The sequence below is a fragment of the Diceros bicornis genome, chromosome 13 (assembly GCF_020826845.1).
Source record: "Diceros bicornis minor isolate mBicDic1 chromosome 13, mDicBic1.mat.cur, whole genome shotgun sequence".
NCBI lineage: Eukaryota > Metazoa > Chordata > Mammalia > Perissodactyla > Rhinocerotidae > Diceros > Diceros bicornis.
Window position 1 is genome coordinate 38,143,860 of NC_080752.1, and position 25,166 is coordinate 38,169,025.

At 52.4% G+C, this 25,166-nt stretch overlaps 1 protein-coding gene across 4 annotated transcripts in view; it reads right to left on the minus strand.

The window, feature by feature from the left end:
• Nucleotides 1-3,333: 3,333 nt before the first annotated feature.
• The window catches only part of ECE1 (endothelin converting enzyme 1), a 106,450-nt gene continuing 84,617 nt past the window's right edge, over nucleotides 3,334-25,166 (minus strand). For all 4 annotated transcript variants that reach the window (XM_058553135.1, XM_058553136.1, XM_058553137.1 and 1 more), the window contains 11 exons: nucleotides 24,182-24,324; nucleotides 22,759-22,873; nucleotides 17,425-17,535; nucleotides 16,058-16,156; nucleotides 15,488-15,565; nucleotides 13,856-13,959; nucleotides 10,431-10,541; nucleotides 9,667-9,734; nucleotides 8,771-8,961; nucleotides 6,669-6,764; nucleotides 3,334-5,963 (listed from right to left, as the gene is read on the minus strand). In XM_058553135.1, coding sequence (XP_058409118.1) covers nucleotides 5,787-5,963; nucleotides 6,669-6,764; nucleotides 8,771-8,961; nucleotides 9,667-9,734; nucleotides 10,431-10,541; nucleotides 13,856-13,959; nucleotides 15,488-15,565; nucleotides 16,058-16,156; nucleotides 17,425-17,535; nucleotides 22,759-22,873; nucleotides 24,182-24,324 — 1,293 coding nt within the window. In that variant the 3' untranslated portion in view covers nucleotides 3,334-5,786. The remainder of the gene's footprint in view (nucleotides 5,964-6,668; nucleotides 6,765-8,770; nucleotides 8,962-9,666; nucleotides 9,735-10,430; nucleotides 10,542-13,855; nucleotides 13,960-15,487; nucleotides 15,566-16,057; nucleotides 16,157-17,424; nucleotides 17,536-22,758; nucleotides 22,874-24,181; nucleotides 24,325-25,166) is intronic.

Genomic DNA, 25,166 nt, shown 5'->3' on the forward strand with positions numbered 1-25,166 from the left:
TGGAGGAAGATGGGCACGGATGTTAGCCCAGGGCCAGTCTTCCTCGGCAAAAAAAGAGGAGGATTGGCAGATGTTAGCACAGGGCTGATCTCCTTACAAAAAAAAAAAAAAAAAATGGTTCATCATATCTCAACTGATCTAAAGGGCTTCCTTTATCCTATACTAATCAACATATACACAGAATTGTTTCTGGCTCTCTAATCTATTCCAATTGTTCAGTTGCTCTGTTCTTACACCAATACCACACTATATTATTTATTACAGCTTCATAACACATTTCGGGAGGGCCAGCTCCCTCATTATTCTTTTTCAAAGTTGTCTTGGCCATTGTGCATTTTCTCTTCCACGTGAATCAGCTTGTCAAGTTCCATGAAAAATTATCTTGGTAAACAAACACATGGACAAAGAGAGCAGATGAGTGGTTACCAGAGGGGGAGGGGGTTGGGGGGGTGGGCATAAGGGGTAAAGGGGCACATATATATGGTGACTGACAAATAATAACGTATAATTGAAATTTCACAATGTTATAAACTATTATGACCTCAGTAAAATAAAAAAAAATTATCTTGGGATTTTGGTTGAGAGCACGCTGAAATTAAACATTAATTTGGGAGGAAATTGACAACTTTTATCATATTGAACCTTTCCACCCATGATCAGGGTTTTCATCTGCATTTCTTCAAGTCTTTTATGTTCTTCCGTACAGTTTTACAGTTTTCTTTGTAAAGGTCTCACCCATTTCTCACTGGGTTTATTAGAATATTACTGGGTTCTTTAAAGTTTAGAATCTTCTCTAATCCCTCCCTCTGCAGTTCCGCAACCCTTGCAGAAAGCCTCTGCTGAATCCTTTTGCTTTCACAATTAGTTTAATTTAACCTATTATTATAGGTTGCTTACATTTTCCAGTTGTTCTCAAGTTGCATCTTGCATGAGTTTCCAGCTCCTCAACTGTAGGGTCAACTCCTAAAGGGCCAGGCTGGGGTTTTAATTCCTGCTTGGGGAAGGGGGCATGCTTTGGGGAGAATCTATTACTAACAAGGAAGGGAGAAGGAGGGGTGCAGAATGAGGGGCCCCAGGGCTCAGAGCAGGGAAGAGGAAGAAGCCTGTTCCCTTGGTCATTGGGAAAGGGGGAGTGTCTGGAAGACAGTCCTCTGCAGGAAAACATGATGCCTCCTTTCTGTACCTTCAGCCTGTGTGTGTGTGTGTGTGTGTGTGTGTGTGTGTGTGGTCCCCAGGACTGTCATTGTCCTTAGCAGCCTCTCACATTTTCCCAAGCAGCTCCTTGCTAGCAGTCTGGGTTCAGAACCCAGCTCTGCCACTGCTCCCTGTGACCTGGGTGATAAAGTACCCTCTCAGGAAATTGCTGTGAGCATTCAAAGAGGATGTGCATAAAGCACGCAGCACACAGCCTCATTCACAGTAGGCATGCAACACGTGGAAGCTTTAAAAAAAAGTGCATGTATTCATTCATTCATTGCAAGGGTGTGTGGAGGACATTCCAATTTGAAAGACAGGCAGGAAAGGGCTTAGACTGTTCAAGGTGCAGAAAGCAGGCTCAAAGTGGGGAGGGGGAGCCCTGGTGGGGGGCAGGCTGGGCAGCGTCCAGGTCCTGCAGGGCAAGCGTGTGCAGTGGGAGCTGGTGAAGGGGAGCAACACAGTCTTTACGCAGGTTGCTCTTCTGAGGACAGCAGTTGGAGGGGAAGAGGCCGAGCTGTCCAGGTGAGAGATGCTGGGGGCTGTGGGCGCACGCATACCTGTGGGCAGGAACACACCTAGTGTGAACATTCTGAGGCGCTCAAAACGCATCACTGTCTCAAATATCCTCACAATCTCTCCAATATTTGTGGGTCACAACAAAGAGAAGAGAGAGCTAATTGTCCATTTTCTAGCTAGAAAAACCGAGTCTAAGAGAAGAGACATGGCTTAATCCTTTTAAAGCAAAGCAAGAGCAGAGTCAGGGTGAGGAGTTTTGCCCCTTGACTAGGTGCTTGCTCAGGCCATCACTCCATCTTTGGGGTCTGAATCCCAATCCTCCCCCTTTAGCCAAGGCTCAGCTGAGATCTCTCCCCTCCAGGGAGTCTTCTCTGCTCACCTCAGCCCAGCGGGCTCTTTTTCTCTGGCACTGGTGTGTTTGGGGATGGTCCCCTCGATCATATATTACTCGCGGCTCTCTGTCCATCCAGCCATGCTTCCACCCATCCATCCACTTACCCAACCATCACCGAGCCCTACGATGTGCCTGGTCCTGTGCCAACACTGGGCTGCTAGAGATGGTGCAGGCACCTCCATAGCCTAGAGTTAGAACTTGTGTTACGGGTTCAATTGTGTCCCCTCGAAACTCATATGTTGAAGTCGTAACCCCCAATACCTCAGAATGTGACCTCATAGGGTCACTGCAGATGTAATTAGCTAAGATAAGGTCATTAGGGCCCTAATCCAATATGACTGGTGTCCTTATTAAAAACGGGAAAGTTGGACACAGAGAGAGACACACAGGGAGAACACCACGTGAAGATGAAGGCAGAGAGTGTGGTAATGCCTCTACAAGCCAAGTGGCACCCAAGACTGCCAGCAAATCAGCAGAAGCTAGGCGAGCGGCCTGGAACAGATTCTTCCTCACATCCATCAGAAGGAACCAACTCTGCTGACACCTTGACCTCAGACTTCCAGCTTCCAGAACTGTGAGACAATAAATTTCTGTTGTGTAAGTCAAGTTTGTGGTACTTTGTTCTGGCAGCCCTGGCACTAATACCCTTGGGTAGGAGAGGGAAGCTTGTGTGAGCCCCCCTGATCTGGACTGGAGGTCAGGAAGGGCTTCCTAGAGGAGGTGATGCTGAGCTGGGCACTGAAGAATGGGTAGGAGTTTTTCAGGCAGACAAGTCAGGGAACATTCTAGGCAGAGGCAAGAACATATGCAAAACCCAGGAGGAGGCATGAGTGTATGTCAGGGACTCTTCCTTGAACTTTGAATTTCCCTACTCCTGCCTGCCCTGCCCAAGCATCTGAGGCTTGGAAACCCACTGCCCACATCCTTTGCTCCAAGATAACGGAAAAGTGACTTTTACCAGGAGGCCCCTTGGACACAGATGGTGACATGCATCATTCTCACCAGCAGGGGGTGCTCACAAGATCATATGGATGAGGGAAGATGGGTAGAGGCAGAGTAACCTGCTGGCATTTGTCAGGATCCAAGGCCTCTGCTCTGGGGAGGAGGTGCAGCCCGCTCTGATGATGCTAGGGCAGGCAGCTCTGTGCTGGCCAGGGGCCCTCCCACATCCCAACGGACACACCAGACACACCGCCCTGGGAGGCCACACACTCAGTCACATGGCCCTCGGTACAAGTACTTTATTTCAATTACAATAGTGCCACACCAAAACTACAGTAGCACAGAACATAATAGTACAAAAAATAGATTCCCAGCTCCAAACCCCACATTCATGGACCCGCAGAGAAGACAGCCCTATGGCTCCCTGGGCCTAAGGGGAGGGGTCTCTTGGAAGGCAGCTGCCCATCTCCTCAGCCTTTTTCGAAGCTCTGGAAGGGCAGGGATGGGGGCAGTGGGGGTGTTTCCTTTGCTCCCATCCCTGCTGGGCCTGAGCCTTCCTCTCCCGCCCCCCCACTCCTAGCACACCCTGAAGCAAGGAGTGCAGCCTACATTCCCTCTGGCTGGACCCTCAGCCCTAGGACACTTGCTTCCGGCTGGGAGGCCCCAGTCCATGGAGCAGACGGACACTCTCGAGGACTGTGACCCTCCACAGGGAAGGCTGAGAAGCAGGAGGGTGGGGGGAGAGCAGGCCCAAGGAGGGTCCAGGACTGGGACAGCCTACCTCTATGTGGCAAGGTGTGTGCAGCGGGCTCCTGATTCTAGCTCCTTCTCTGGCTCTGGGCCTACCTTTCCTCTGAAGAGCTACCAGGCCTGCTCCTTGCGGGCACCAGGAGCCTCCTCTGGAGCCCACTCCCAACACCCCTGCCCCAGCTCTGGGACTGATCTGAAGTGGGCGAGGCAGTGGCTGAGCTGCCTGCTCCTCTTGGGCAAGGAGGATTCTGGCTTCCCAGGCGAGGCAAGTGCACTGTGGAGTGGGGCCTGGCCAGGTGGCCTGAGCTGTCAAGACGGGAGAGCCGTGGTGGACACTGGTTGCTCCTGCCTCAGTCACAGGTGCCTGCCTGCCCCAGAGGACCAGAGCGGGGCGACAGTTAGCTCCACTTGGGGGAGCTCCTGACCTGTGGTCTCAGGGAGGGCACGACACTGCTGGTCTCCAGACACCACAGGCCAGACTGATCAGGTTGGGGGAAACTTCTCCTCACAGCCTCGCATGGCTAAAAGCATCCCCCAAGAGGAGGACTCCATCTAGCTACAAGTTGTCTTAATTCAACCCAAGGGGCTGAGAGTAGGTTGGAGACCAGGGCAGGTTCAGGGTTCCTCAGATTCCTGACCTTGGTGCCACTGACCTGCGGGCCAGAGCTCCTGGGCTGCTGTGAGAGGCAGCTCTGTGGGCACTGGGAGCAGGGGGTATGGCCTTGTGTTCCAGTCAGGACACTGGGAGGCTTCACTGAGGAGGCCAAGGGGCCCGTGGGCAGGGGCGCTGTCTCCTTGGGGTGGAGCCCAGGGCCACAGCTTCACATAAGGCACTAGAAAACGGAGGGTGGGCTGGCTGCGGTCCCAGGAGCCAGGCCCAGGCTGGGTGGTCGAGGACAGAGACCAGAGGGCAGATTTGGGCCGTGTGGGAGAAGACAGCCGTTTTCTCTTTTCTCTTTCCTCTGGGGAGAGGGTTGGCAAGGGAGACCCTGAAGTGGCTGGGATGGGGGGATTGCTGTAGAGAGGGGACAGCCCCCGGGATAGACATGGGGTAGCCAAAAGAAGGGGGACGGAAAGAGGACACCTCTGGCACCGCAGACTGTGTGTGTGTGTGTGTGGGAGGGTGTCTCAGCCTCGCGGGGCTCCCGTGGTCCGGAGCCAGGGTGCTCGGGCGCCCCAGACTGGGTTTGAGGGCCCTGACCTGGCCTCATTCTGCCGCAGCCATCAGTCCCCGGTGGAGACCTTGGGGATCAGACCTTCCTTGCTGAGGTTCCCACTACTGGATTCTGGGGACAGAGGCAGGCACGCTGAGGAGCTGGGCCTCTCCTCTCTGTATCAGGTGACCGCAGAACCAGGTGACCAGGGCTGAGGCAGCTCTCTGCTTGGGGACCTGCTCAGCGGCTGGGGCTCGCTGCCTTGCAGCGAGGAGGAAGAGAGGGCGGTAAATCAGTGGGGCTTCCCTTGTCCACAGGTTATTTAGAAAAACAGAACATAATAAATATACCAATCCTTTCCTTAAAAAAAAAAAAGTGTTTTAAATGCATTATTTCCCTGAAGATTTCCAGTGTATTCCACGTTTAAAAAATAGTTTCCCCAAAAATATATCTTTAAAGCATTTGACACAGTGGTACTTGTGGTGTATCTGGCGCTGGATGTGTGCGGGGCCTGTGTCCCACTGCCCTTGTTGGTGGGGGGCCCAGGCCTGGTGAGCAACCAGCCTGACACCCAAATGCCCGATAGAGCTGATGCACATGTGCCTGGGGTGACAGGGTCTTCACGGGATGAAACCTTGGATTATGTTGAGAACCCACATCACAGGCTCGGTTCCAGCTGAAAATCCTCCAGTGCCGGGAAGGGGGCCCTAGGCGGCCAAGGGGGCTGGGCAACGCCCTGGACGCTGGATGGAGGGTGCAGCCTTGTTGGCCCCCCCCGGGGGGCTTGTCCTCAGCGACCCCCTCCTCTGTCTTGGCTCTTGGTGCTCTGCTCCTCACCAGACTTCACACTTGTGATGAGGGTTCATGGGGGAGCCAGGTGGGCACTGGAAGTGTTCTGAGAACTCCTTGGAGTTGGAGACAGAGCCAATGACCCGGAAGCGGGAGGGGCTGTGGGGATCGGTGATGAGCCCTTCGTGGGAGCTCTCAGGCGTGCGGACGGAGCACCAGACCTTTGGGAGGGCAACAAGGGAGAGGCCAGGGTCACTGCGGGGTCCTGAGGCCGCCAGACTGGCCTCATCCATGCTGGCAGGAGAATGAGCCCTCAACCTGGTTCTGAGACCCCTGGGCATCAGGAGGGCCTGCCAAGTGGGTAAGGAAGAGACAGGGCTGGTGTGTCCCCATCCCAGCATCCTCAACCGCAGTGTCTCCAACTGTGTTCCTGCCGCCAGAGCAGCATCTCTGTCTGTCCTGGGCATCTGTTATATTTCATCTGAACAAGGGATTCTGTCCCAAAATCAGTTTGAAAACCTTGGGTTGGGTCTAGGTCACTCACGCCCTGGGCAGAACAAACTGTCCAAGGGCCTGGTAGCTCTGGGTGCCAACAGAAGGCTATAAGCTGAAAGCAGCTCAAGGGACAACCTGGGGCATCCTGAGTTTAAGAAATCTCTAGAACACCAGAACCAAAAGGGCCCTTAGCAATCACCTTGTCCTCTCATCTACCTGATGCAGGAATCCTTTTGATATCATTCTTGGCCCTTCCTTGAATCTCTCTAATGAGAGGAAGCCTGCCTTCTTAGAGGGTGAATACCCTGGAGGCAGCCCAATGAGCTAGGAGGTTCCTAATTTTAGGGGAACTTGTTTTTTGGCTCTTGGAGCTCCTGGAACATCAAGATGGCAGAATGTGCCCAAGTTGGGTTTTTCCCTAATGAACTCACCTGTGCAAACCCCAGGAAGAAGAGCTGGTTATTGGTGAGACCCAGGGTGGGCAACGTCTGCTCAGCCCCGTTTTTCTTCACCCAGTTCTGGTAGGCCTGGGAGGGGAGAAAACAGAGCTCAGGGGTCCCGTGACACAGGAGCAGGTAGGGTGGCGATGGGGGCTAGTGAGGGAGAAGCTCTACCCTGTCAGGGCAGGGACTGGCTTCTGGGGGTCTGGGCCTCAGCGCTGATGGCCCGGCTCAGCCTAGAGGAGGTGTCTTCTAAGGGGCGACGCATTCCACCCTGTGGCTTTAAATACCATCTACTGCCCCCGGCTCTCAGATGTGTACTTCCAGCTCCAGCCTCTTCCCTGACTGGTGTATTCAACTGCCCCGGCTGGACATCCAAGACGCATCCCAAATTTAACACGGTACAAAGAGAACGAGAGGTTAGACACACATGCACACTTTCCCATCACAGCAAACAGCACCACCAACCACCTAGGGACTCAGGCCCAAACCCCGGAACTCTTCTTTGATTCTTCCCTTTCAGTGAAAGCAAACAACCCCAAATCTGACCATTTCTCTCACACTTCCCATTGCTCCATCCCATCTCTTGCCTGGACAACCTCACAACAGCTTTCTAACTAATCTCCTTGACTCACACTGGTCCAACTCCAATGCCCTCCTGACACAGCGACTTAACTCATCCTTATAAAGCAGGGGTTGGCAAACTTCTCTGTGAAGGGTCAGAGGGTAAATATCTTTAGCTTTGGAGGCCACACGGCCTCTGCTGCAACTACTCAGCCCTGCCGTTGAGGTGTGACAGCAGCCACGGACAACACGGAAATGAACGGGCCTGGCTGCACCCTCCTAGATCTTTATCTACAAAAACAGGCTGAGGGCGGGATTTGTGGGTTTGCTTCCCCTGTTTTAAAGGATAAACTGCATCATGTCATTCCTCTATTTAAAACCCCTGCAGCAACTCTCTTTGTAACCAGAATAAAATCCAAGCTCCTTACTCAGCAGACAGAGGCCCTGCACGCTGGTCCCAGCCACTCCTCCCCTCTCTCTACTCCACCCCACCGTGGCCCTTCTTCTGCTTGGGTCCATCTGCACTTACTCCTCCTCCCAGCTTTTCCCTGCCTCTTCCTCTCATTCAGATCTCCACTCAGATGTCATCCCCTCCATACCCTCCCCCCAGATTTTTTGTGACTTTGTCCTATTTTATATTCTTCATCTTCTCAGTACCTGAAATTATCTTATTTATCTGTTTAGGGGTGTACTGTCTTTCTTCCCCATCCCCGCCCCATTGTAATTGTGAGCTTTATGAGAGCAGGACCGCGTCTGTCCTGCCACAAGATCTCCAGCACCCAGAACAGCACACGATGGTTAGACGGTTCGCAGTATATTCTCAGCGACTAACGATTCAGTAACTTCAGGCAAGTTACTGAATCTTTCTGGGCTTAGTCTTCTCATGTGCAAAATGGGGGTTGTAACACCTAAGAGTAAAGTTGGGGTGCTAAGCACAGAGCCCAGCACGTAACGAGGCCTCAAGAAACGGCTCCTCTCAGAATCTGCTCTTCTGTCACGGGAGGAGGAAGCTCCGTGTTGCTCTCTGCGAGAGGCCTCCTCCTTTTCCCTCCCTTCCAGGCCCCATGCCCAAGTTGTCTAGCATCATCTTTCTAACACCCCAGTGGTGTGGGGGATTAGGTGTTCACAGCCAAGCACCCCGGGGCTCAAGGAGGCTGAGCAACTTGCTCCAGAATCAGGATTTGAACCCAGAACTGGCTCCATGACCGGTGTCCCCTTCCCTCCCCTCTGGGGCCCTCTGCTGCCTGATTAGTGGTGGTTCCCCTGCAAAGGTAAGAACAGGCAGGTCATCAGGCAGGTCTGGCCTAAGGCCTTTCCTGTGTCTCCCAGCCAGGCCGGACTCAAGGGTCGAAAGCCTTCGGTGTGCCGAGCTCCGTGCGAGGTGCTTTCACAGCTGCCCTCTCAATCAGCCGTCACCCACCCATTTCACAGATGAGAAAACTGAAGCCACAGAGCGGCCGCAGCTTGCCCCAGCGTGTCTATAATGACCCAGACCTGGGCCCGGGGTGTGTGGGGAGGGCGCCTCTCACCCGATAGGCCGCCTTGAGGCCCCCGTTGTCGGCGATGTTCTCCCCGAGGGTGTGCCGGCCGTTCACCGGCTCTCCGTTCACGCTGTAGTTGCCGTATTGCTCCACCATGCACTCCGTCTGCTGCTTGAAAGCCTCCACAGAAGAGTTCTTCCACCAGGGCCGAAGGTTCCCGTCCTTGTCATACTCCCGTCCTGGGTCAGAGGAAGTCACGTCAAGGGGAAGAGGCAGAGCTGGGACCAGCTGCTGCTGACTGTGCCTCTCCTCCCAATGAGAATGGATTCATCTGTCTGTCCACCCATCTCCCAACCAGCACCGGGGAGATGATGCCGGTCTGAGCAGGAAAGGAGCTGGATGAATTAGCCAATCCGGGGTGTAGATCGAAGAACGTGACGCTAAGGGCCTCTGTCCCTGAGCCCAGGAAGGGGTATACAGAGCTGGCAATGCTAGGGTCACGGCACAGGCCCCAGTCTCCAAGGTCCTGTCTCCTGCTTGGCTTTGGGGTTTCCAAGGCAGGAGGCAATGAGGATGATTCTGGACATTAGCTGTGAGGGGACTGACTTCAACTCCTCTGGCTGAGGTCAGATCAGAGAAGTCTCCGGAGTGGTGGAGAAATGTATGCTCCCCACTGACTAGAAAAAATATCCACCCCGAGTACTGGACTCATGCCAGGAGCAGGGTGTTCCACTGTGCCCATTTTACAGACAAGAAAACAGAGGCTGGAGAAATGATAGCACTTGCTAAAGTTCATACAATCAGCAGGTGGCTGGGCCAGGATTTGAACCCAGATCCTTCTATCTCCAAAGCTAAGACCCTTGGAAGTGAAGGGAGAAAAAGCAGAAGCAGTGGGGCCAGGAAGCTGATGGGCCTCATCTGAGGGAACCCCAAGGAACCTGTACCTTGATCGTCAAAAGCGTGAGTCAGCTCATGGCCCACGACGACGCCGATGCCACCAAAGTTTAGAGCCCTGGAGGAGAGGATACAAAGGTGAGGGCAATGCCTCGAGGGGAGGCACCATCACTTCCCAGGCCTGGAGACACAGCAGAATCCCTCAGGGCTCTGTGGGGACATGGCTGTAGCCTGAGCCTCCAGCCAGGCCCCTGAAGCCAGCCAGAGGCTGGATGAGTGGGCCGTGGTCAGCCTGTGTCCACTGGATGCCAAGCACTATGCTGGATGCTCCACAGACCTGCACTGTCCTCTTTGTCATCTCAGAAGAGTTAGGCATTACTAACTGACTCTATAAATGTGACAACTGAGGCTTGGAATAGTTCAATCACTTTGCCCAAGGCTCACACAGTCAGCAAAGATCAGACCTGGGATTCAAACCCAGGCTCATGTGGATTTCATTTCTGAGACAGTGCCCTCACCTCCTCCACTCCCCAGCTGTGACCGTTCTAAGGCATTGTTAGAGGGGCATTCCCCCATAGAGGGCTGTTGTCGCCACGACACGCCCCCAAGTTCCCACTGCGCAGGGGAAGCACAGGGAGTGAGGATGTGGTTCCCTCTGCAGCTTCTCTGTAAGTCCCAAGACACCTGCGCCAGCGGGCAAAGAGTGAGACTGGCTTGATTGTGTGGTCAGCCGTGGGCCGCAGGGCTGGGCCAGGCTGGGGGTCCACAGAGGGGTGGGGGAAGGCGATGGGCAGGAGCAGTAGAAGCATCCTACTTGGGTGAGGAGCGGGTGTAGAACGGGGCCTGCAGGATCCCGGCCGGAAACACAATCTCGTTCTTGGTGGGCGAGTAGTAAGCGTTCACCATGGGCGGGGTCATGCTCCACCTGCAAGCAACATGCACGGGAAAGGTCAGGCACAGCTTGGGGGCACATGGGGCAGCCCGTCTGGAGGGTATCAAGAGCCTTAAAAATGCGATTCCCCTTGACCCCAGGCCGAAGCGTACCCAAGTGCAAGGACATGCTAGCAGCACTGTTTTTGAGAGGGGAACTAGAAAACACCCAAATGTCTAGAAAGAAGGGGTCAGTTAAATCTGATGTCACACACACAGTGGAATCCAGAAGCTCTCGCAAAGACCAAGACGGGGGCCGGCCCCGTGGCTCAGCGGTTAAGTGCGTGCGCTCCGCTACTGGCGGCCTGGGTTCGGATCCCAGGCGCGCACCGACGCACCGCTTCTCCGGCCATGCTGAGGCCGTGTCCCACATACAGCAACTAGAAGGATGTGCAGCTATGACATACAACTATCTACTGGGGCTTTGGGGAAAAAAAAAGGAGGATTGTCAATAGATGTTAGCTCAGAGCCGGTCTTTCTCAGCAAAAAGAAGAGAATTGGCATGGATGTTAACTCAGGGCTGATCTTCCTCACAAAAACAAAAACAAACAAACAAACAAAAAGAGCAAGATGGACCGGATTTATTGAAGTCATCACTGTCAGGCTCACAACGTACCGATCAGCAGTTCTCAGTGTGGTCTGTGGCTACCTGGGGAAGGGGTTCCTCAATTCTCTTTGAGGGGGTCTGCAAGGTCAAAACTATTTTCATAATAATATTAAGATATTATTTGTCTTTCCCACTGCGTTGACATTTGCACTGACAGTGTAAAAGTTTGTGGCAGGTCAAAATGCCAGAGCCTTGGCTGAACCAGCAGTGGTACCAACTGCTCGAATGGTCACCGTGTTATTCACCAGGAAGAAAAGCCATTGTCACGTAAGGACTTCCTTGATGAGGTAGCATAGTTATTAATCTCATTAACTCCAGGCCCTTGAGCACAAGTCTTTCAATATTCACCGTGACCAAATGGGAAGGACACGTGAGCATCTCTGCCTTTTTCATGGAACATCATTTGTCCTCGAGAGGATGACTGACAAACTATGGCATTTCACACTTGGGTATTTAGCAGACATTTTCTTGAAAATGAATAAAGTGAGCTCACCACCTCAAGGAAAACAGCTGACACCACTTGTTGCGAATGATAAAAATTCGAGGTTTCAAAAAAATTTTAAGTTTCAAGCAAAAATTAAAATTCTGAAAAACTGCTATCGGTCACCACAAACTTGACAGCTTCCCGATACTTAAAGACTTTTCTCAGGAGGTCAGTGGTGACATTAACAAACGTGGATTTTGTTTGATATTGTCTAATGACAGTGTCGCTATTTGGAAGATATGTAAAACTCAGTGAACCATTGTTTTCCAAACGACCAACGCGTGATGTTACAAAATCATGCACGGGTGAAAGATCCATGCAAAGTGAAGATGACGGATGGATTTTAGTGTAGCAGAGGAGGAAGACTTCCTGGATATGGTTTCAGATTCCGCAGTGCAATTAACCTTTCAGAAATTACCACTTGTTGAGTTTTGGTGTCGTATCAGTGAAGAATATGCACAAGTATCAGAAAGGACTATTAAAATCTCCCTCCCTTTTCCAACTACCTATCTGTATAGGACAGAGTTTCATTATGTATTTCAAAACAACACATTGCAACAGATTGAACGCAGAAGCAGGTGTGAGAATCCAGCTGTCTTCTATTAAGCCAGCCATTAAACAGATTCGCTAAAAACAATACCTCTCCTCACTAAACTTTTTCTAAAAAATAGTTCTTTTTAATAAAATTTGCATAAAAATTGATATAACCTCCATAAACAAAAAAGCTCTCTGGGGTACAATAATTTTTTAAGAGTGTAGAAGGGGGCCGGCCCCGTGGCTTAGCGGTTAAGTGCACGCTCTCCACTGCTGGCGGCCCAGGTTCGGATCCCGGGCGTGCACTGACGCACCGCTTCTCTGGCCATGCTGAGGCCGCGTCCCACATACAGCAGCTAGAAGGATGTGCAGCTATGACATAGAACTATCTACTGGGGCTTTGGGGGAAAAGTAAAATTAAAAAAAAAAAAAAAAAGACACAACAAGCAATTAAAAAAAAAAAAAAAAGAGTGTAGAAGGGACTCTGATGGTATATAGTAATGAAACATTTGGCCTCTCAACGATCTTTCTGGTGTGGAGGGGAAGGGCCAGTGAGGAGCGGACCGAGACAGAAAGGACATTTTCTCCAAGAGCCTGGACAGTCACTCTGTCTCCTCTAGGTGAGCCCCACAGAGATGTGTTATGGGGTGCCTGAAGCCACGGAAAGATATTGAGAAATCTAAAACATCATATTTATATTCAAATAATCATGGATACATTAATAGGTAAGAGACAATTTAAGTGAAAAATTTTAAGGTAAATTAAAAGACTTCATATAAATTCATAACCTGTGGCAGTGCCTGTGCCACATTTTGGAGATAAAATACTGCCTTTTTGTGCATTTAGGGGGTACGCTGGTTGAAGACAAGAAACTTAGAGGAAACAGAGACGTTCAAACCCCTGTTTGTCCACGAGGGGGGGCCAGAGCCAAACAGAAGTTGTCCTTCACTTTTGTATGACTTCTGCAAAATGTTTCAGGCACAGACGGAGCTTAGAGTGAGAACTAGTACCGAGTTGACCACGTTTGAGTTTTCTGAGGAGACTATTAAAAAAATGACAGATATTAGGTCTCATTCCAGATTACTTTGATTTAAGAAGGTGTAGGGTACAGGCCAGGAAGCTGTATTTAAAAAAAATAAATTCCCCAGAGGGTTCTGCAGTGCAGTGAGGTTTGGGAACCACAGCTGTCAGAAGCCCATCCAGATTCTTCCCTCTGTGGGGGAACTGTCCCTGAGAATCCACCACTCCTGTTAGTGAGGAATTATAGGAAACTAGCTGAGGGTGTCCTCCGTGCCAGACACTCCCCAGAAGTTCTCACTCTTGACTGGCACAGCGACCCAAGAACTGGCTCCTCCCATCCCATCTGCAGATAATGAAGTAAAGGCTCCGAGTGTTGAAGTGGCAGAGCTGGGACGTGATGCCACGTCCGCTCAGCTCCAGAGGCCAGGCTACTCTGCCAACAGGCTGGGCGCTGGGGGCACACAGACTCGGGCAGATCCCAGCTCCTGGCTGGACAACACTTCCTTGGTCCTTGGTTTCCTCATCTGGAAAGTGAGATAACAACAGTACCCAGTCCTGACAGTTTTATCTGGCACATGGCCGGTATGTGACAAAGGTGAGCTCAGCCCAGAGCACCCCTGCGTGCTGGGAGCCAGCGCCTTCCCAGCGAGGCCCGGGGACTCACTGGTCTCTGTTGGGAGCTTTCCGGAGCTGGTCAGCAGTGACCCTCCATGAGAAGTTGAAAAACCGCATGGCGTTCTCGAAGTAGAGGTCTGGAACTGCAGTGTACTGGACAAAAGAGAGCAAAGTCCAAGATCAGGGCTTGCCCAGGCTGGGAGGCACCTCATATCCTCGAGTGCAAACCCCTTCTTCTAAAACTGTGGAAACTGAGACCCTACATGTTAAGGGACTGGTCTGCAGGTCAGAGGCTAGAAGGGAGGGCTTGGGGCTGCAGGTTTTGGCTCTTCTCTTGGGCCTCACCCTGCTGGGGCCTGGTACCCTCTCCCCTTCAACGACACACTAAGAGCCTCACCCAAGGTGTCAACACCCAGCAGTGTCACAGGGCTGCACGGCCCTTGGGCAGGAACCATCTCCAGCACTGTCCTACAGAACTGTTTGCAATGATGGACATGTTCCATGCCTGTGTTGTCCAATACAGTAGATGCCAGCCACATGCGGCTACTGAGCATTTCAAACGTGCCTAGTGTGACTTTTAAATGTAAATTAATTTTAATTAATTAAACAGCCATCTGTGGCTTGTAGCTACCACACTGGACAGCACAGATCTCATAAATCAAGCTGGGATCTGTCTCTGAACCGTCTGGGGACAGGCCTTACTGCACCTCGTTCCCACCACTCAGCCCAGTCTTTCAGCTCTTTTCAGGAGCGAGGTTTTCCCTTAGATTCACTCCAGAGCTTTCCGGCTTCTCATCAGGGCTCTGGGAAAATACTGGGCCCTTGGGGGCAGGACTCTGATCCCGTGGGCTCTGCCTGGGCTGCCTCCAGGAGCCTCTGGTCATATGTCACGACACCCTGGAGCATCTTAAATGATTCTCGAGGAAAAAGGCTGTAGCATGAGCCCCATATTCTCAAGTAATTTTAATATCTTAGGTTTTAAATAAAACCATGATGAGAGGTTATTATAAAATGCCTGAATTCACAAATTTCAATCACAAGAAGATATAAAACTTTACCTTTGGGGGCAGAAGCACAATCCATTTAAAAGAGTAATTTGCCAAAAGCTCTAACCCCAGGGGTGTATCAACCACCCTTGCTGCCTAAATGAAGCTGTAACGCCCATCTGGGATTTACACCTCCTCTTTCCCACCAGCATTTCAAGGTGCAAATGAGAGGTCCAGGTTTCTCTGGGAAGGTGGGGAGGACCCTGGGGGCAGGAGGCAACTTGGGGGCTGGGAAGGAGGAGGTGGTATGAGAGCTCAACTCTTCACTGCACCTCTGATGATTTAGGGGCACCAATTCTCTCTGCACATGCTAGGATCTGTTACCTCCATTATCTCCCACTCGTTAAACGGAGGTGACCACTTCCAGTGGGCACACAGCCCACCAACTGCTGGGCATTGACTGCTGGTGGCTCCAGGGAGCCAGGGCCTCCAGCTGGCCCGGGAGAGGAAGGAGCAGGGAACAGCTTCCTCGTGCCCGATCCACCCCCAAACCTCACACCACAGCATCGCAAGAGGTCTGGACAGCCCTGGTGTCTGCAGCACCCCATCCGGTCCCAGTCTGCCTCTGACCTTTCCCAAGTGGGGGCCCCCATGGGCATCGGGGAATGCAAGGGGGCAGGGTGGGGGCCACTCACATCGCTGAACACTTTGTCCAGCTCCTTGGGGTCCATGATAAAGTTCGGGTAGCCTATCATGTTGTAGATTGCATCCGCCTGGACAGGAGAGACACAGAGCACAGTGAGTGCACAGCAAGGCTGGCGGGGCTGGCCCCCAGCTCTGTGGGTGCCGGGCTCAGGGTCTGGGCCAAAGGGAAACAGGGCCAGGCTCCTCCCCCCTCAGGGCTTTCACGTCTCTTTCTGGAAAGATTCCTCTCTCGCCAACTTCTACTTACCCTTCGGCTCCCTGCTTAAACGTCACTGCCCAAGGGAAGCCTTCCCTGGCCACCACCCCAGCAGACCGCATCATCGCCTCTCCCTGCACCTTCCCTCACACACTTAGCACGGTTTGTTTTCATGGAGTCATTAACACCCTCATGTGTTCAAGGTCGTCCCTCCATCCTGCTGGACTGTCCACCCCCTGAAGGCAGGACAACATCCACACCGTGCTCACCAGATATAACTAGTCTCTCCTCACACGTCCTCCTCTAGCTGCGGCTGCTGCCCTCCGGGCTCAGCCGCCCCCTTCAGGCGTCTGGCGAGCCTCACCTTTTCCTTGGCTGACTTCCGTGTGTCTTCATCCATCCACTTCAGGGTGCTCAGGCTCTCCTCAAACGCCTTCTTGATCTCCAGGATTATCTCACTGGCCTGAGGAGACAGAAGCTGACCCAGTCAGGCCTGGGCACTGGACTTGCCTAAATGCAATGGGCACCCCGTGCAGAAGGATATCGCCAGGCCAGAGGCTAAACTCAGGTCTTGGCTCAAAGCCTCAGGCCCCCAGGTGCGGGCTAAAAAGGGGAGCCATAGCCAAGTTTTCCCAACTGGTTCCTTAGAACTCTCATGTCCTGCAGGACGAGCCTGGACTTCCGTAAACAGGGCTCATGGTCAAACACACTAGGAAAGCCTTTGGGAACATTGGAAAAGTCTGTTCCCTACGGGCCTTTTCATACCCTTTAAGTGTAACATGCACTTAAGTGTAACATTCTTTTCCGAGAGGCCTAGAGTATGTAGCCTTTCCCAGACTTACTCGACCACAGAATTCCTTTTTGATGGAATGGCTTTAAAATCCAGAGAATTTGAGTTCTGAGGAGCAGTTTCAGAAATGCTCTGCTCAGGCTGGAGATGAACGGCTGCTCTCAAGGGAAATAAAGTCACGGGCAGACCTGGAGGCTGAAGATTCTAGAGCTGGAGAAGGTGGAATCGTGCAACAGAAAGAGCAGAGGGGCTGCTGACAGCCAGCAGGACTCAACACAGATGCTGTATCAGCCGCTAACAGGCAAGTCACGTGACAGACTTGAGTCTCAGTTTGCTAACCTTCAACTGCCGACGATACCTTCATAATTAACATCAGTAATAAAAACTGTAACCATGTAACAGGTACCATTCATTCAGCCCGTTTTGTGCCAATGCTCTTCATATGTAGTATCTCATTTAATCTCCCGCTGCGGGACTGACTTCCCACCTCCACGTTACAGGTGACGTGAGAATATTGTCCCAAGTCACCCAACCAGGAAGTGGTGAAGCCTGGCTGTCTCCTTGGGCGTAACATGATGTTCCTCTGCCTCTCACCCGTGGAGTAGGAAAAATGTCACCCTCTGGGCCAGAGCTGCTCTGCCAACATGATCTCACTGGGTCCTTCGCCCTCCTTGGAAGTGGAGATGGCTGGAACAACCTTGCCAGGCCGCCGTGAGGGTTAAATGAGAGAACACAGATGGAGTCCCTGGCACTCAGTAATAGTAGCTGTTCTCAGTAACCCACGTTACTCAAGGCTTTAGAAAACGGGACCTTTGAGTTAAGGCTGGAGCCCTGGCCTGGAGTAGGGAAGGTGCAGAGCAGACGAGAGCATGGGCTGTCAAGTTCACGAGGGGCCATGCGGGTGTGATGTCACAGCCTGTGTCCACAGGGGAGGCACTTACTATGTTCTTGCTGTCCTCGGCGAAGGTCGCTTTGACAAACATGGGGCCCAGGGCAAAGCCCAGGTTGTTTTCCGTGTCGCTCACACAAAACTTCCAGCGAGGAAGACAGGTCTGGAAACAAGAGAGGGTTACTCAGCCTGGTCCTTCTTCCCAACCCCTCCTGTCTGGGAGGTGGCACCAGCTGGGGCCCGTGCTTCCTTGCAGAACTTCAGGGAGACCTTTTCTGACCCAGAGGAAGTTATTTTAGGCACTGGACCAAGAGGCCACGGAATATCCCTCATCACCGCCATCAACTATTTCCTGAATGCCAGGCTCTGCATGCAGCACTTCAAAAATGATGTCCTATTGAGCCATCAAAACAAGCCTGGGAGGCCGGGAGGACGGGCCCCTGACAGATGAGGAAACAGAAACAGCCCGGGGAAGTCGCTGGTGCAGGGTCCTAGAGTGACCGGAGCTCAGACATGCCTGACCCCACACGCTCTGCTCCCACCCTACCTTGTCCTGCCTCCTGGAGGAGGCTAAGAATCCTGGTGGCAGAGAACCTTGGGAAGTTACCTTGCCTACCCCCGAGCAACAGGAAAACCTTCAGAGGGCCAGGACCCCAACCCCATTTAAAGCCTCCTAGAGAAAGAACCACCACAGCGGTTCAGGACTTCAATGTCTTGGTCTCACCACCAGCCCGCTGGCCCCTCAGACGCCTCTGTGTGAGGTGGAGCCAGGCGCCCCGTGGGGCTGCAGCCTCCCAGAGCATAGCTTGGTGACAAGCACCCCGGCTAGTTTCAGCCCCACTCGTTACCCTGCCTAGGCAGCCCTCCGTGGACAGTCTGTATGACCACAGTGGTGGCCCTGCTCATGTAAATCTCTCGCGCCACAGAGGAAGCTGAGCCCTCTTAACCCTGGGGAACAGGTGGTAACACCACTCCAGTTCAGGGCAGCCCGCTTCATAACAGCCCTCAACGGAAACGACCCAAATGCCAGTCGACAGGCAGACGGATAAACCAAATGTGGTATTTTTATACAATAGCACACCACCTGGCAACAAAAGGGAATGAACTCCCAACACAAACAACATGGATGAATTTCGCAGACATTATGTTGAGCAAGAGAAGCCTGACACAAACGAGCACACAGCGTATGATCCTGTCTACACCCATCCACACCTGTCTCAGGGTGCGAGGTAGGGGGTCTGATGGGCAAGGGGCATGAGGACCTTGCTGCTCAGAGGGCGCTGGATAAACGGGAGATGGAAATGTTCTCTGTCTTGGTGGGGTGGTGGTTACATGGTGATTTCATTTGTCAAAACTCAGTGAACTGAATACTTCACGTATACATTTTATTGTATGCAAATTGTACTTTAGTTAAAAACACTTCTTCCAGGCAAGAAGGAAGGGCACTTAGCCTTCTCTAGTTTAATTCTGCAAGTTCTTTTAAGCTTCCCACCCAGGTGTCCACCTGAATACCTTCCCTGTCCCCTCAGCCCCACCTGCCCTTCCTCAGGTGTGAAGCCTACCCTGGACAGAGGCTGCACCTGGATCTGGCCGAGGCTGACCAGGCAGGAGGTCAGGACCAGGGGATTCTAACTCTTGGCCCCATGGAGGCTCCAGGCTATGATGGCCGAAGCATGGACCGATTCTTCTTCATTGTCTTCCCAGGAGAGGCTTTAGATCAACCCATTCACTCACACATGCATTCATTAATTCATGAATCCAGTGTTCTCTGAGCAGTTCCTCTGCACCCTGACTGTGCTAGGTCTTTGGAATCTAGAGATGAATGGTCCACGGGTCTTGCCCTCAAGGGGCTCAATGAGAATGCCCAGAACATCCAATGGGAGACAGACATGTAATAACAATAACAACGGCAGCAATAGTGGTAAATGTTAATTGAGTGGGGGCTGGGGCCCTCTCCCACAGAATCCTCATAATAACCCTATGAGGCAGGTACTCTCTGTGCTCATTTTTACAGATAAAGAAACTGAGGCACACAGAGGTTAAAGCACTTGCCCAGGGCCGGCCCCGTGGCTTAGCGGTTAAGCGCGGGTGCTCCGCTGCTGGCGGCCCGGGTTCGGATCCCGGGCGCGCACCGACGCACCGCTTCTCTGGCCATGCTGAGGCCGCGTCCCACATACAGCAACTAGAAGGATGTACAACTGTGACATACAACTATCTACTGGGGCTTTGGGGGAAAATAAATAAATAAAATTATTAAAAAAATAAAATAAATAAAGCACTTGCCCAAAGGAATCTCCCAGAGAGTAAGTGGCTGAGCTGGGATTTGAGCCCAGAAAAGCCCGACTCCAATGTCTTCCCTCAAAGAGGCCACACTCACTGCCTCTGAGTCATGAAGTCTCTGCAAGGGCTACAGGATGATGAGAAAAATCTGCACAAGGAGCAAGGGTCAGGGAGTGTTCGTCTTGGAGGTGAGCTACAAGCCAAGGCTGGGATGACAAGGAGCAGGTGGCGGGCCAGCCTCGTCCACCCTGCACTGGCTGTATTTTCCCTGTTCTTCACTGTGACACAAGCTCCTCTAAGCTGGGGCGGGGAGAGGGGTTTCCCAGCGGGGGTGCCTTCCCAGCTGCCGGAACTCTCAAATCATAAATGGACAGTAACTAACGACAAACAGCTGGCGTGGAGTGCCGTAGCCTTTAGAAGAGACTCTGTGGGGTCCCCTCATGTAATCCCAGACAGCCCTCTGGTAAGCAGGGCAGGATTAGTTATCCCTTGTTACAGACGGGAAGACTGAGCCACCTGCTTCAATTAAGTGATTTGCCCAAGGTTGTGTGGTTAGAAGCAGCATTTTAAACTCAGATCTTCTGACCAAAAATTCCATGCTGTTTCCTTATGTTATGCTCCCTCCCTACAAGGATGGACAACTGGACGCTCTACACAGCTTTACAAATTAAAAGTGTTTCCCCAAATGGAGGCCACTCCCAAGAGGCCTGTGAGATGAGGTCAGGGATGATCTCAAACAACAGATGAGAACACTGAGGCTCAGAGAGGGACAAGGACTACCCAAGGTCACACGGCAGGCACAGGGCTTTGAAGTGTGCTGGACCCAAGCGAACGGACCTGGCCTGGGCCCAGAAGCAGTCATGGTGGGGGTAGGGAGGGCTGGAGAATAAGGAACCGATGAGCAGCATCCTTCACCCTTCAGTCCTGGGGCATCCAGGGACCCCTGGCTCAGAGCCTCCCACCTCCGGGGTCTCCCAGCTGCCCTTGCTTCTGCCAAGGCCGCCCTGTGCCCCACTAGCCCTCAGAACCTCATCAGTTAGAGTATTACCCTGCACCCTGAGCCTGCTCCTGGGGAGCTCGCTTGCTCGCTCTATCTATTTATAATTGTGGTAAAATATACATGAGATTTACCATTCTAACCACTTTAAGTGTACAGGTCAGTAGTTTAAGTATATTTACACTGTTGTGCAATCTCCAGAACTTTTCATCTTATAAATCTGAAACGCCATACCATTTAACAATTCCCCACTCCCCCTTCCCCGCCCCAGCCCCTGGCGATCCCCAGGAAGCTCAGTTTTAACTCCTGGTTCCTCAGAGCAGAGGCTGAGTGGTGCAGACTTTGGGGTCTGGGCTGTGGAATCCGATATACTGGGTTTGAGAGCCCACACTTCACGGACGAGCTGGGCAACTTTGAACAAATCCCCTCCCCTCAATGAGCCTTGGTTTCCTCATCTGTAAAATGGGACGATGATAACAGTTCCTAACACAGAGCTGTTGCAGGAACTTGGTGAGATAATGCCTATAAAAGGCAAACATTTGATAATGATATGATTTATTATCATTATTATCATCATCATTATCACTAGTGAGTAGCTGAAAGGGCTGAAGAGTTGCAGTCATCCAGACCTGGCTCTGATTTTGAGCTTGGCTGCTTCCTCGCTGGGTGACTTGGGAAATCCCTTTACCTCCCTGAGCCTCAGTCTCCTCATCTGTGTCCCGGGTGGGTGAGCAATGATGCAGGTGCACGCTCCACATAGCCATCTCTCTGTCATCCCGGGTCCTGGTCAGAACCTTCCTGTTTAACATCCCAGGGGAGACCAGGTGCTCCAGGGGACAGAGTCCACGCCTTGTCACGTCTGTGACCCGAGGGCTCACCCAGGGCTCGTCCAAGTCAGGTGCAGTTGGAGCAGGAGGGTGGGTCAGCGAGGCAGGGCAGCTGGCTCTTGCCCTTGACCTTCCCCACAGGGCCAGGGCGGCTCTCATGGCTGAGGCCCCGTGGTGCCCTCAGAAGCCCCTCTTGTCAGGAGCAGGGCTTGTTCCCAGCCACCCTCTCCCTCAGTCTCTTTCCAGGCAGTGTACATGGGGATGGGAAAGAAAGGGAGACCTTTTCCCAGGATGAACTCCAGGGCGGGGGACAGGAGCCCACACCCTGCCGTTTTCTGCCCATCCTTATCTGGCTCCGCCCACTCCACTAGACTCTGGGAGGGACCAAGGGGGCAGGGTCCAGCTGGAGCCAGCTCTGCCTGCCCTCTGGGGTCTCACTAGATGCTGTCCTGGGTGGGGGCAGGGTGTGCCAGGAGGGCTTGGCACCGCAGTCTTGACTGCTCTGTGGCTGGGGCCTAGCATGGGGTACCCCATCAGAATATATGAGGACTGGCTGGTTCCTATCGCCTCCCTCAGCAGACGGGGCTCTTGGGGCACACACGCACCTCACTTGTCTCAGAACTCCCACACTGGGCTCAGAGCCTGGCACATGGGGGCACAAGTTCCACGAATACACATCTGTCAGCTGCATGAATGAGGGCAACTGCCCCTTCCTTGGGGAGAAGGTGGGAGTGGCTGGCAGGGGTCATGGGGGACGGCATTTAAAGGTGGGCGGAGACCCCGTGGTCTGGGGCGAGGGGGACAACATCAGTGAGCACTCGTGTCACACTCGCCACGAGCCACGTGCTGCTGCAAGTGCTTTATGTTTATGGGGAAGAAGTAGTATTATGGGGGGGCCCCTGTGTAAAAGGGGGATGATGATGGTACCCAGCTCGCAGGGATGTGAAGATCACACGGGTCATACAAGGAAAGCGTTTACCATTATCACCATCGAGGAGGAGCTGGAAGAGAGAGAACAGAAGCTATGCTTGGCTGTAAATTAGCTAAGTCGCTAAGACTCCTCTTTACTTTTTAAGACTTGGTTAACCACCTCCTCCTGGAAGCTTCTGTCCACCCCCGGCTGGCTCTGAGCCCAGGGACAGCTGGGCAAACCCCTTCAGTGGCCCTCTTCATTCTCTGCCTTCCTCCACCATCCTCACGAGTTCCATGGGCCCGGAGGGTCAGGGCCTGGCACACAGCAGGTGGTCGGCACTTGAATGGGAATGCACAGTCACAGGCTCACCTTCTTGGTCCCGTACATGACTTCCATGAACTTCTCATCGGCGTCCTGAAAGCGCTGATCGAGGAAGGAACTTGTCTTGCGCACCAGGTTCCAGACCATGTAGTTGTTCAGCAGGCTGGGGCAAGAGGAGACCAGACCGGCTCAGACGTGTCCCGGGGCTGGAAGTGTCCCAGGCCTTCCCCCACTGACCTCTAGGGGGCGCTCAGACCTGGCCTCTGATCCCAGGCTCTTCCCCACCTGCCCCAGTTTGGCTGGTTACTGCTCCCCAAGCACGCGAAACACCAGCTCTTCAAGCACAGAGGTCAGGTCTTCTGTGGAAAACCCCTCAGTGCCCACTGCAATGACTGTACACCACCAGCGCTCACTAAATGCTTGCTGCCTAGCTGCTTTTTGTCTGGAAGCTGTGAAGCAGCAGCGTGGAGACTCACCCTGGACGGTGCCTGTTACTGGGTTGGAGCACGGAGGAGGCTGCTATTTCCAAAGCTCCGAGATGCCCGGCCATAAGGCCAGAGACAAGAAAGGGGGCCTAAGAATCGGAGGGGCAAGAAAGGAAGCCCTGCCCAGCCAGGCCAAGGTCTCTACGAAGGACAGCCTCCCTGCCTCCTCCCCTGGGGCACAGAGAACCATCTGTGGCTGTTGTCACCTTTGCAAGGAAGTCATCTTTGCACAAAGAGATGTTCAGTACGGTGAACATCTAGCCTCAAACTGGAACTGACCTAAATGTCTGACAACAGGGGAAGGAGTGAGTGAATAATCATATTTATACTCAATGGAATACTATGTCGCCATGAAAAATGAGCTCTGCAGAGGATTTGGGATGACAGGGGGAAAACGCTTATGATGAAGGTAAAGGGGAAAGCAGACTATACATGCAGTCATAATAATGGGGAAAAAAAGGAACCTTGTATTAGAAAATTCCTCTCTCTCTCTCATATACAGGCTTGCTTTCTACATATGGACATTCACAAACAGACACACACATCCCATAAGATCAACAGTAGTGTTTTGGGTAATTTTAATTTTTTTGGTATAATTTTCAAAAATTTCTATAACAAATCTTTGAAATAAAAAAAAAATCATAAATATTAAGTAAAAATATTAGTTAACATTTACTGAGTCCCATTCCGTGGCAGGCACTATGTTAAAACACTTCACAGCGACTATTTCACTCACAACAACCCTATCTGGTAGGTGCTATTTGTATCCCCACTTTACAGGTGAGGAAAAGGAGCCTGGGAAAGATGAGAAACCTGCCCAGGGCAACAAGCTGGTAGGCAGAGGGGCCGGGTGCCCTGCCACCTTTCATAGAAGCCAGCGCAGGGCCCATTTTCCCGAGTCAGTCTGTCACCCCTCCACCCCCACCCACTCTGCCGGAGAAGAGGGCAGCAGTGAGTGACCCCAGAGGCCGCTGGGTGGCCCTTACCACTTGTCGGTGGTGTTGATGAGGGCGGAGACCTGCCCAAGGTACTCCTTGTCATAGATGACAATAGGCTCGGATTCATTGATCTCCACGGGGTAGAAGATGGTGTTGAGGAAGGGCAGCCAGTTGATGGCGGGGGCCAAGGCCTGGAAGGGAAGAGGACAGTGTGACTCTGGCCGGCGGATTCTCCTCAGAGCCCAGGTCTCCAGGACGTTCTTCTGAAGGCGTCATCATGCCTTCTGCCCTTGGCCAGAGCGAAGAGCTGGAAGCTGTCTGCAGCACTGGGCTGGCTTTTGTCAGGGACGCTGCAGATGGAATTCCAAGGAGCCAGACACCAAACTTGAACTTGAAACAGAACGAGGATGGAGTAAGAGGGGTGACAGCTGCAATACCGTGCATCAAGCCCCTCCTGTGCCAGGCGCCACTGCAAACGACTCACACGGCTTCTCTCAGTGGGCCCTCCTGACAAGCCTAGGCAGTCGGTACTACTAACCCCACTGTATTCTTGAAGAAACTGAGTCTCAGATGGGCCCATAATGGATAAACACCTAGAATCTGGAGCCAAACTGTCTGGGTTCATATTCCAGCTCTTACTTCCCAGCTGTATAACTTGAGTAAGTTGATAAACCCCTCTGTGCCTCGGGATCTCATCTGAAAAGTGGGGATCATCATAATAACAGAATCCACTTCACAAAATTAGTGTGAGGATTAAACGGGTTAATCCTGTTTGTTCTACTCAACACGTGTTTCTGGAACATCAGTTGCCTCTATATGATTGGTCTTCTGTAAGACTATAAATTCGAGAACGAGAGCCGTATGTGTAACTGCTTTGGTCCACAGGGGATTTTTCTCAGGCATGGATCTGGGAAAGCAAGAGTAGAATGAGAACTCCAGCAAGAAAGGAAAAGCCCTCAGGTCAGCTGATGCACACACAAGAAGTGGTCAGTTCTATTTTAAGATAATTTAAGATGCGCCCCTCACTGGGGCT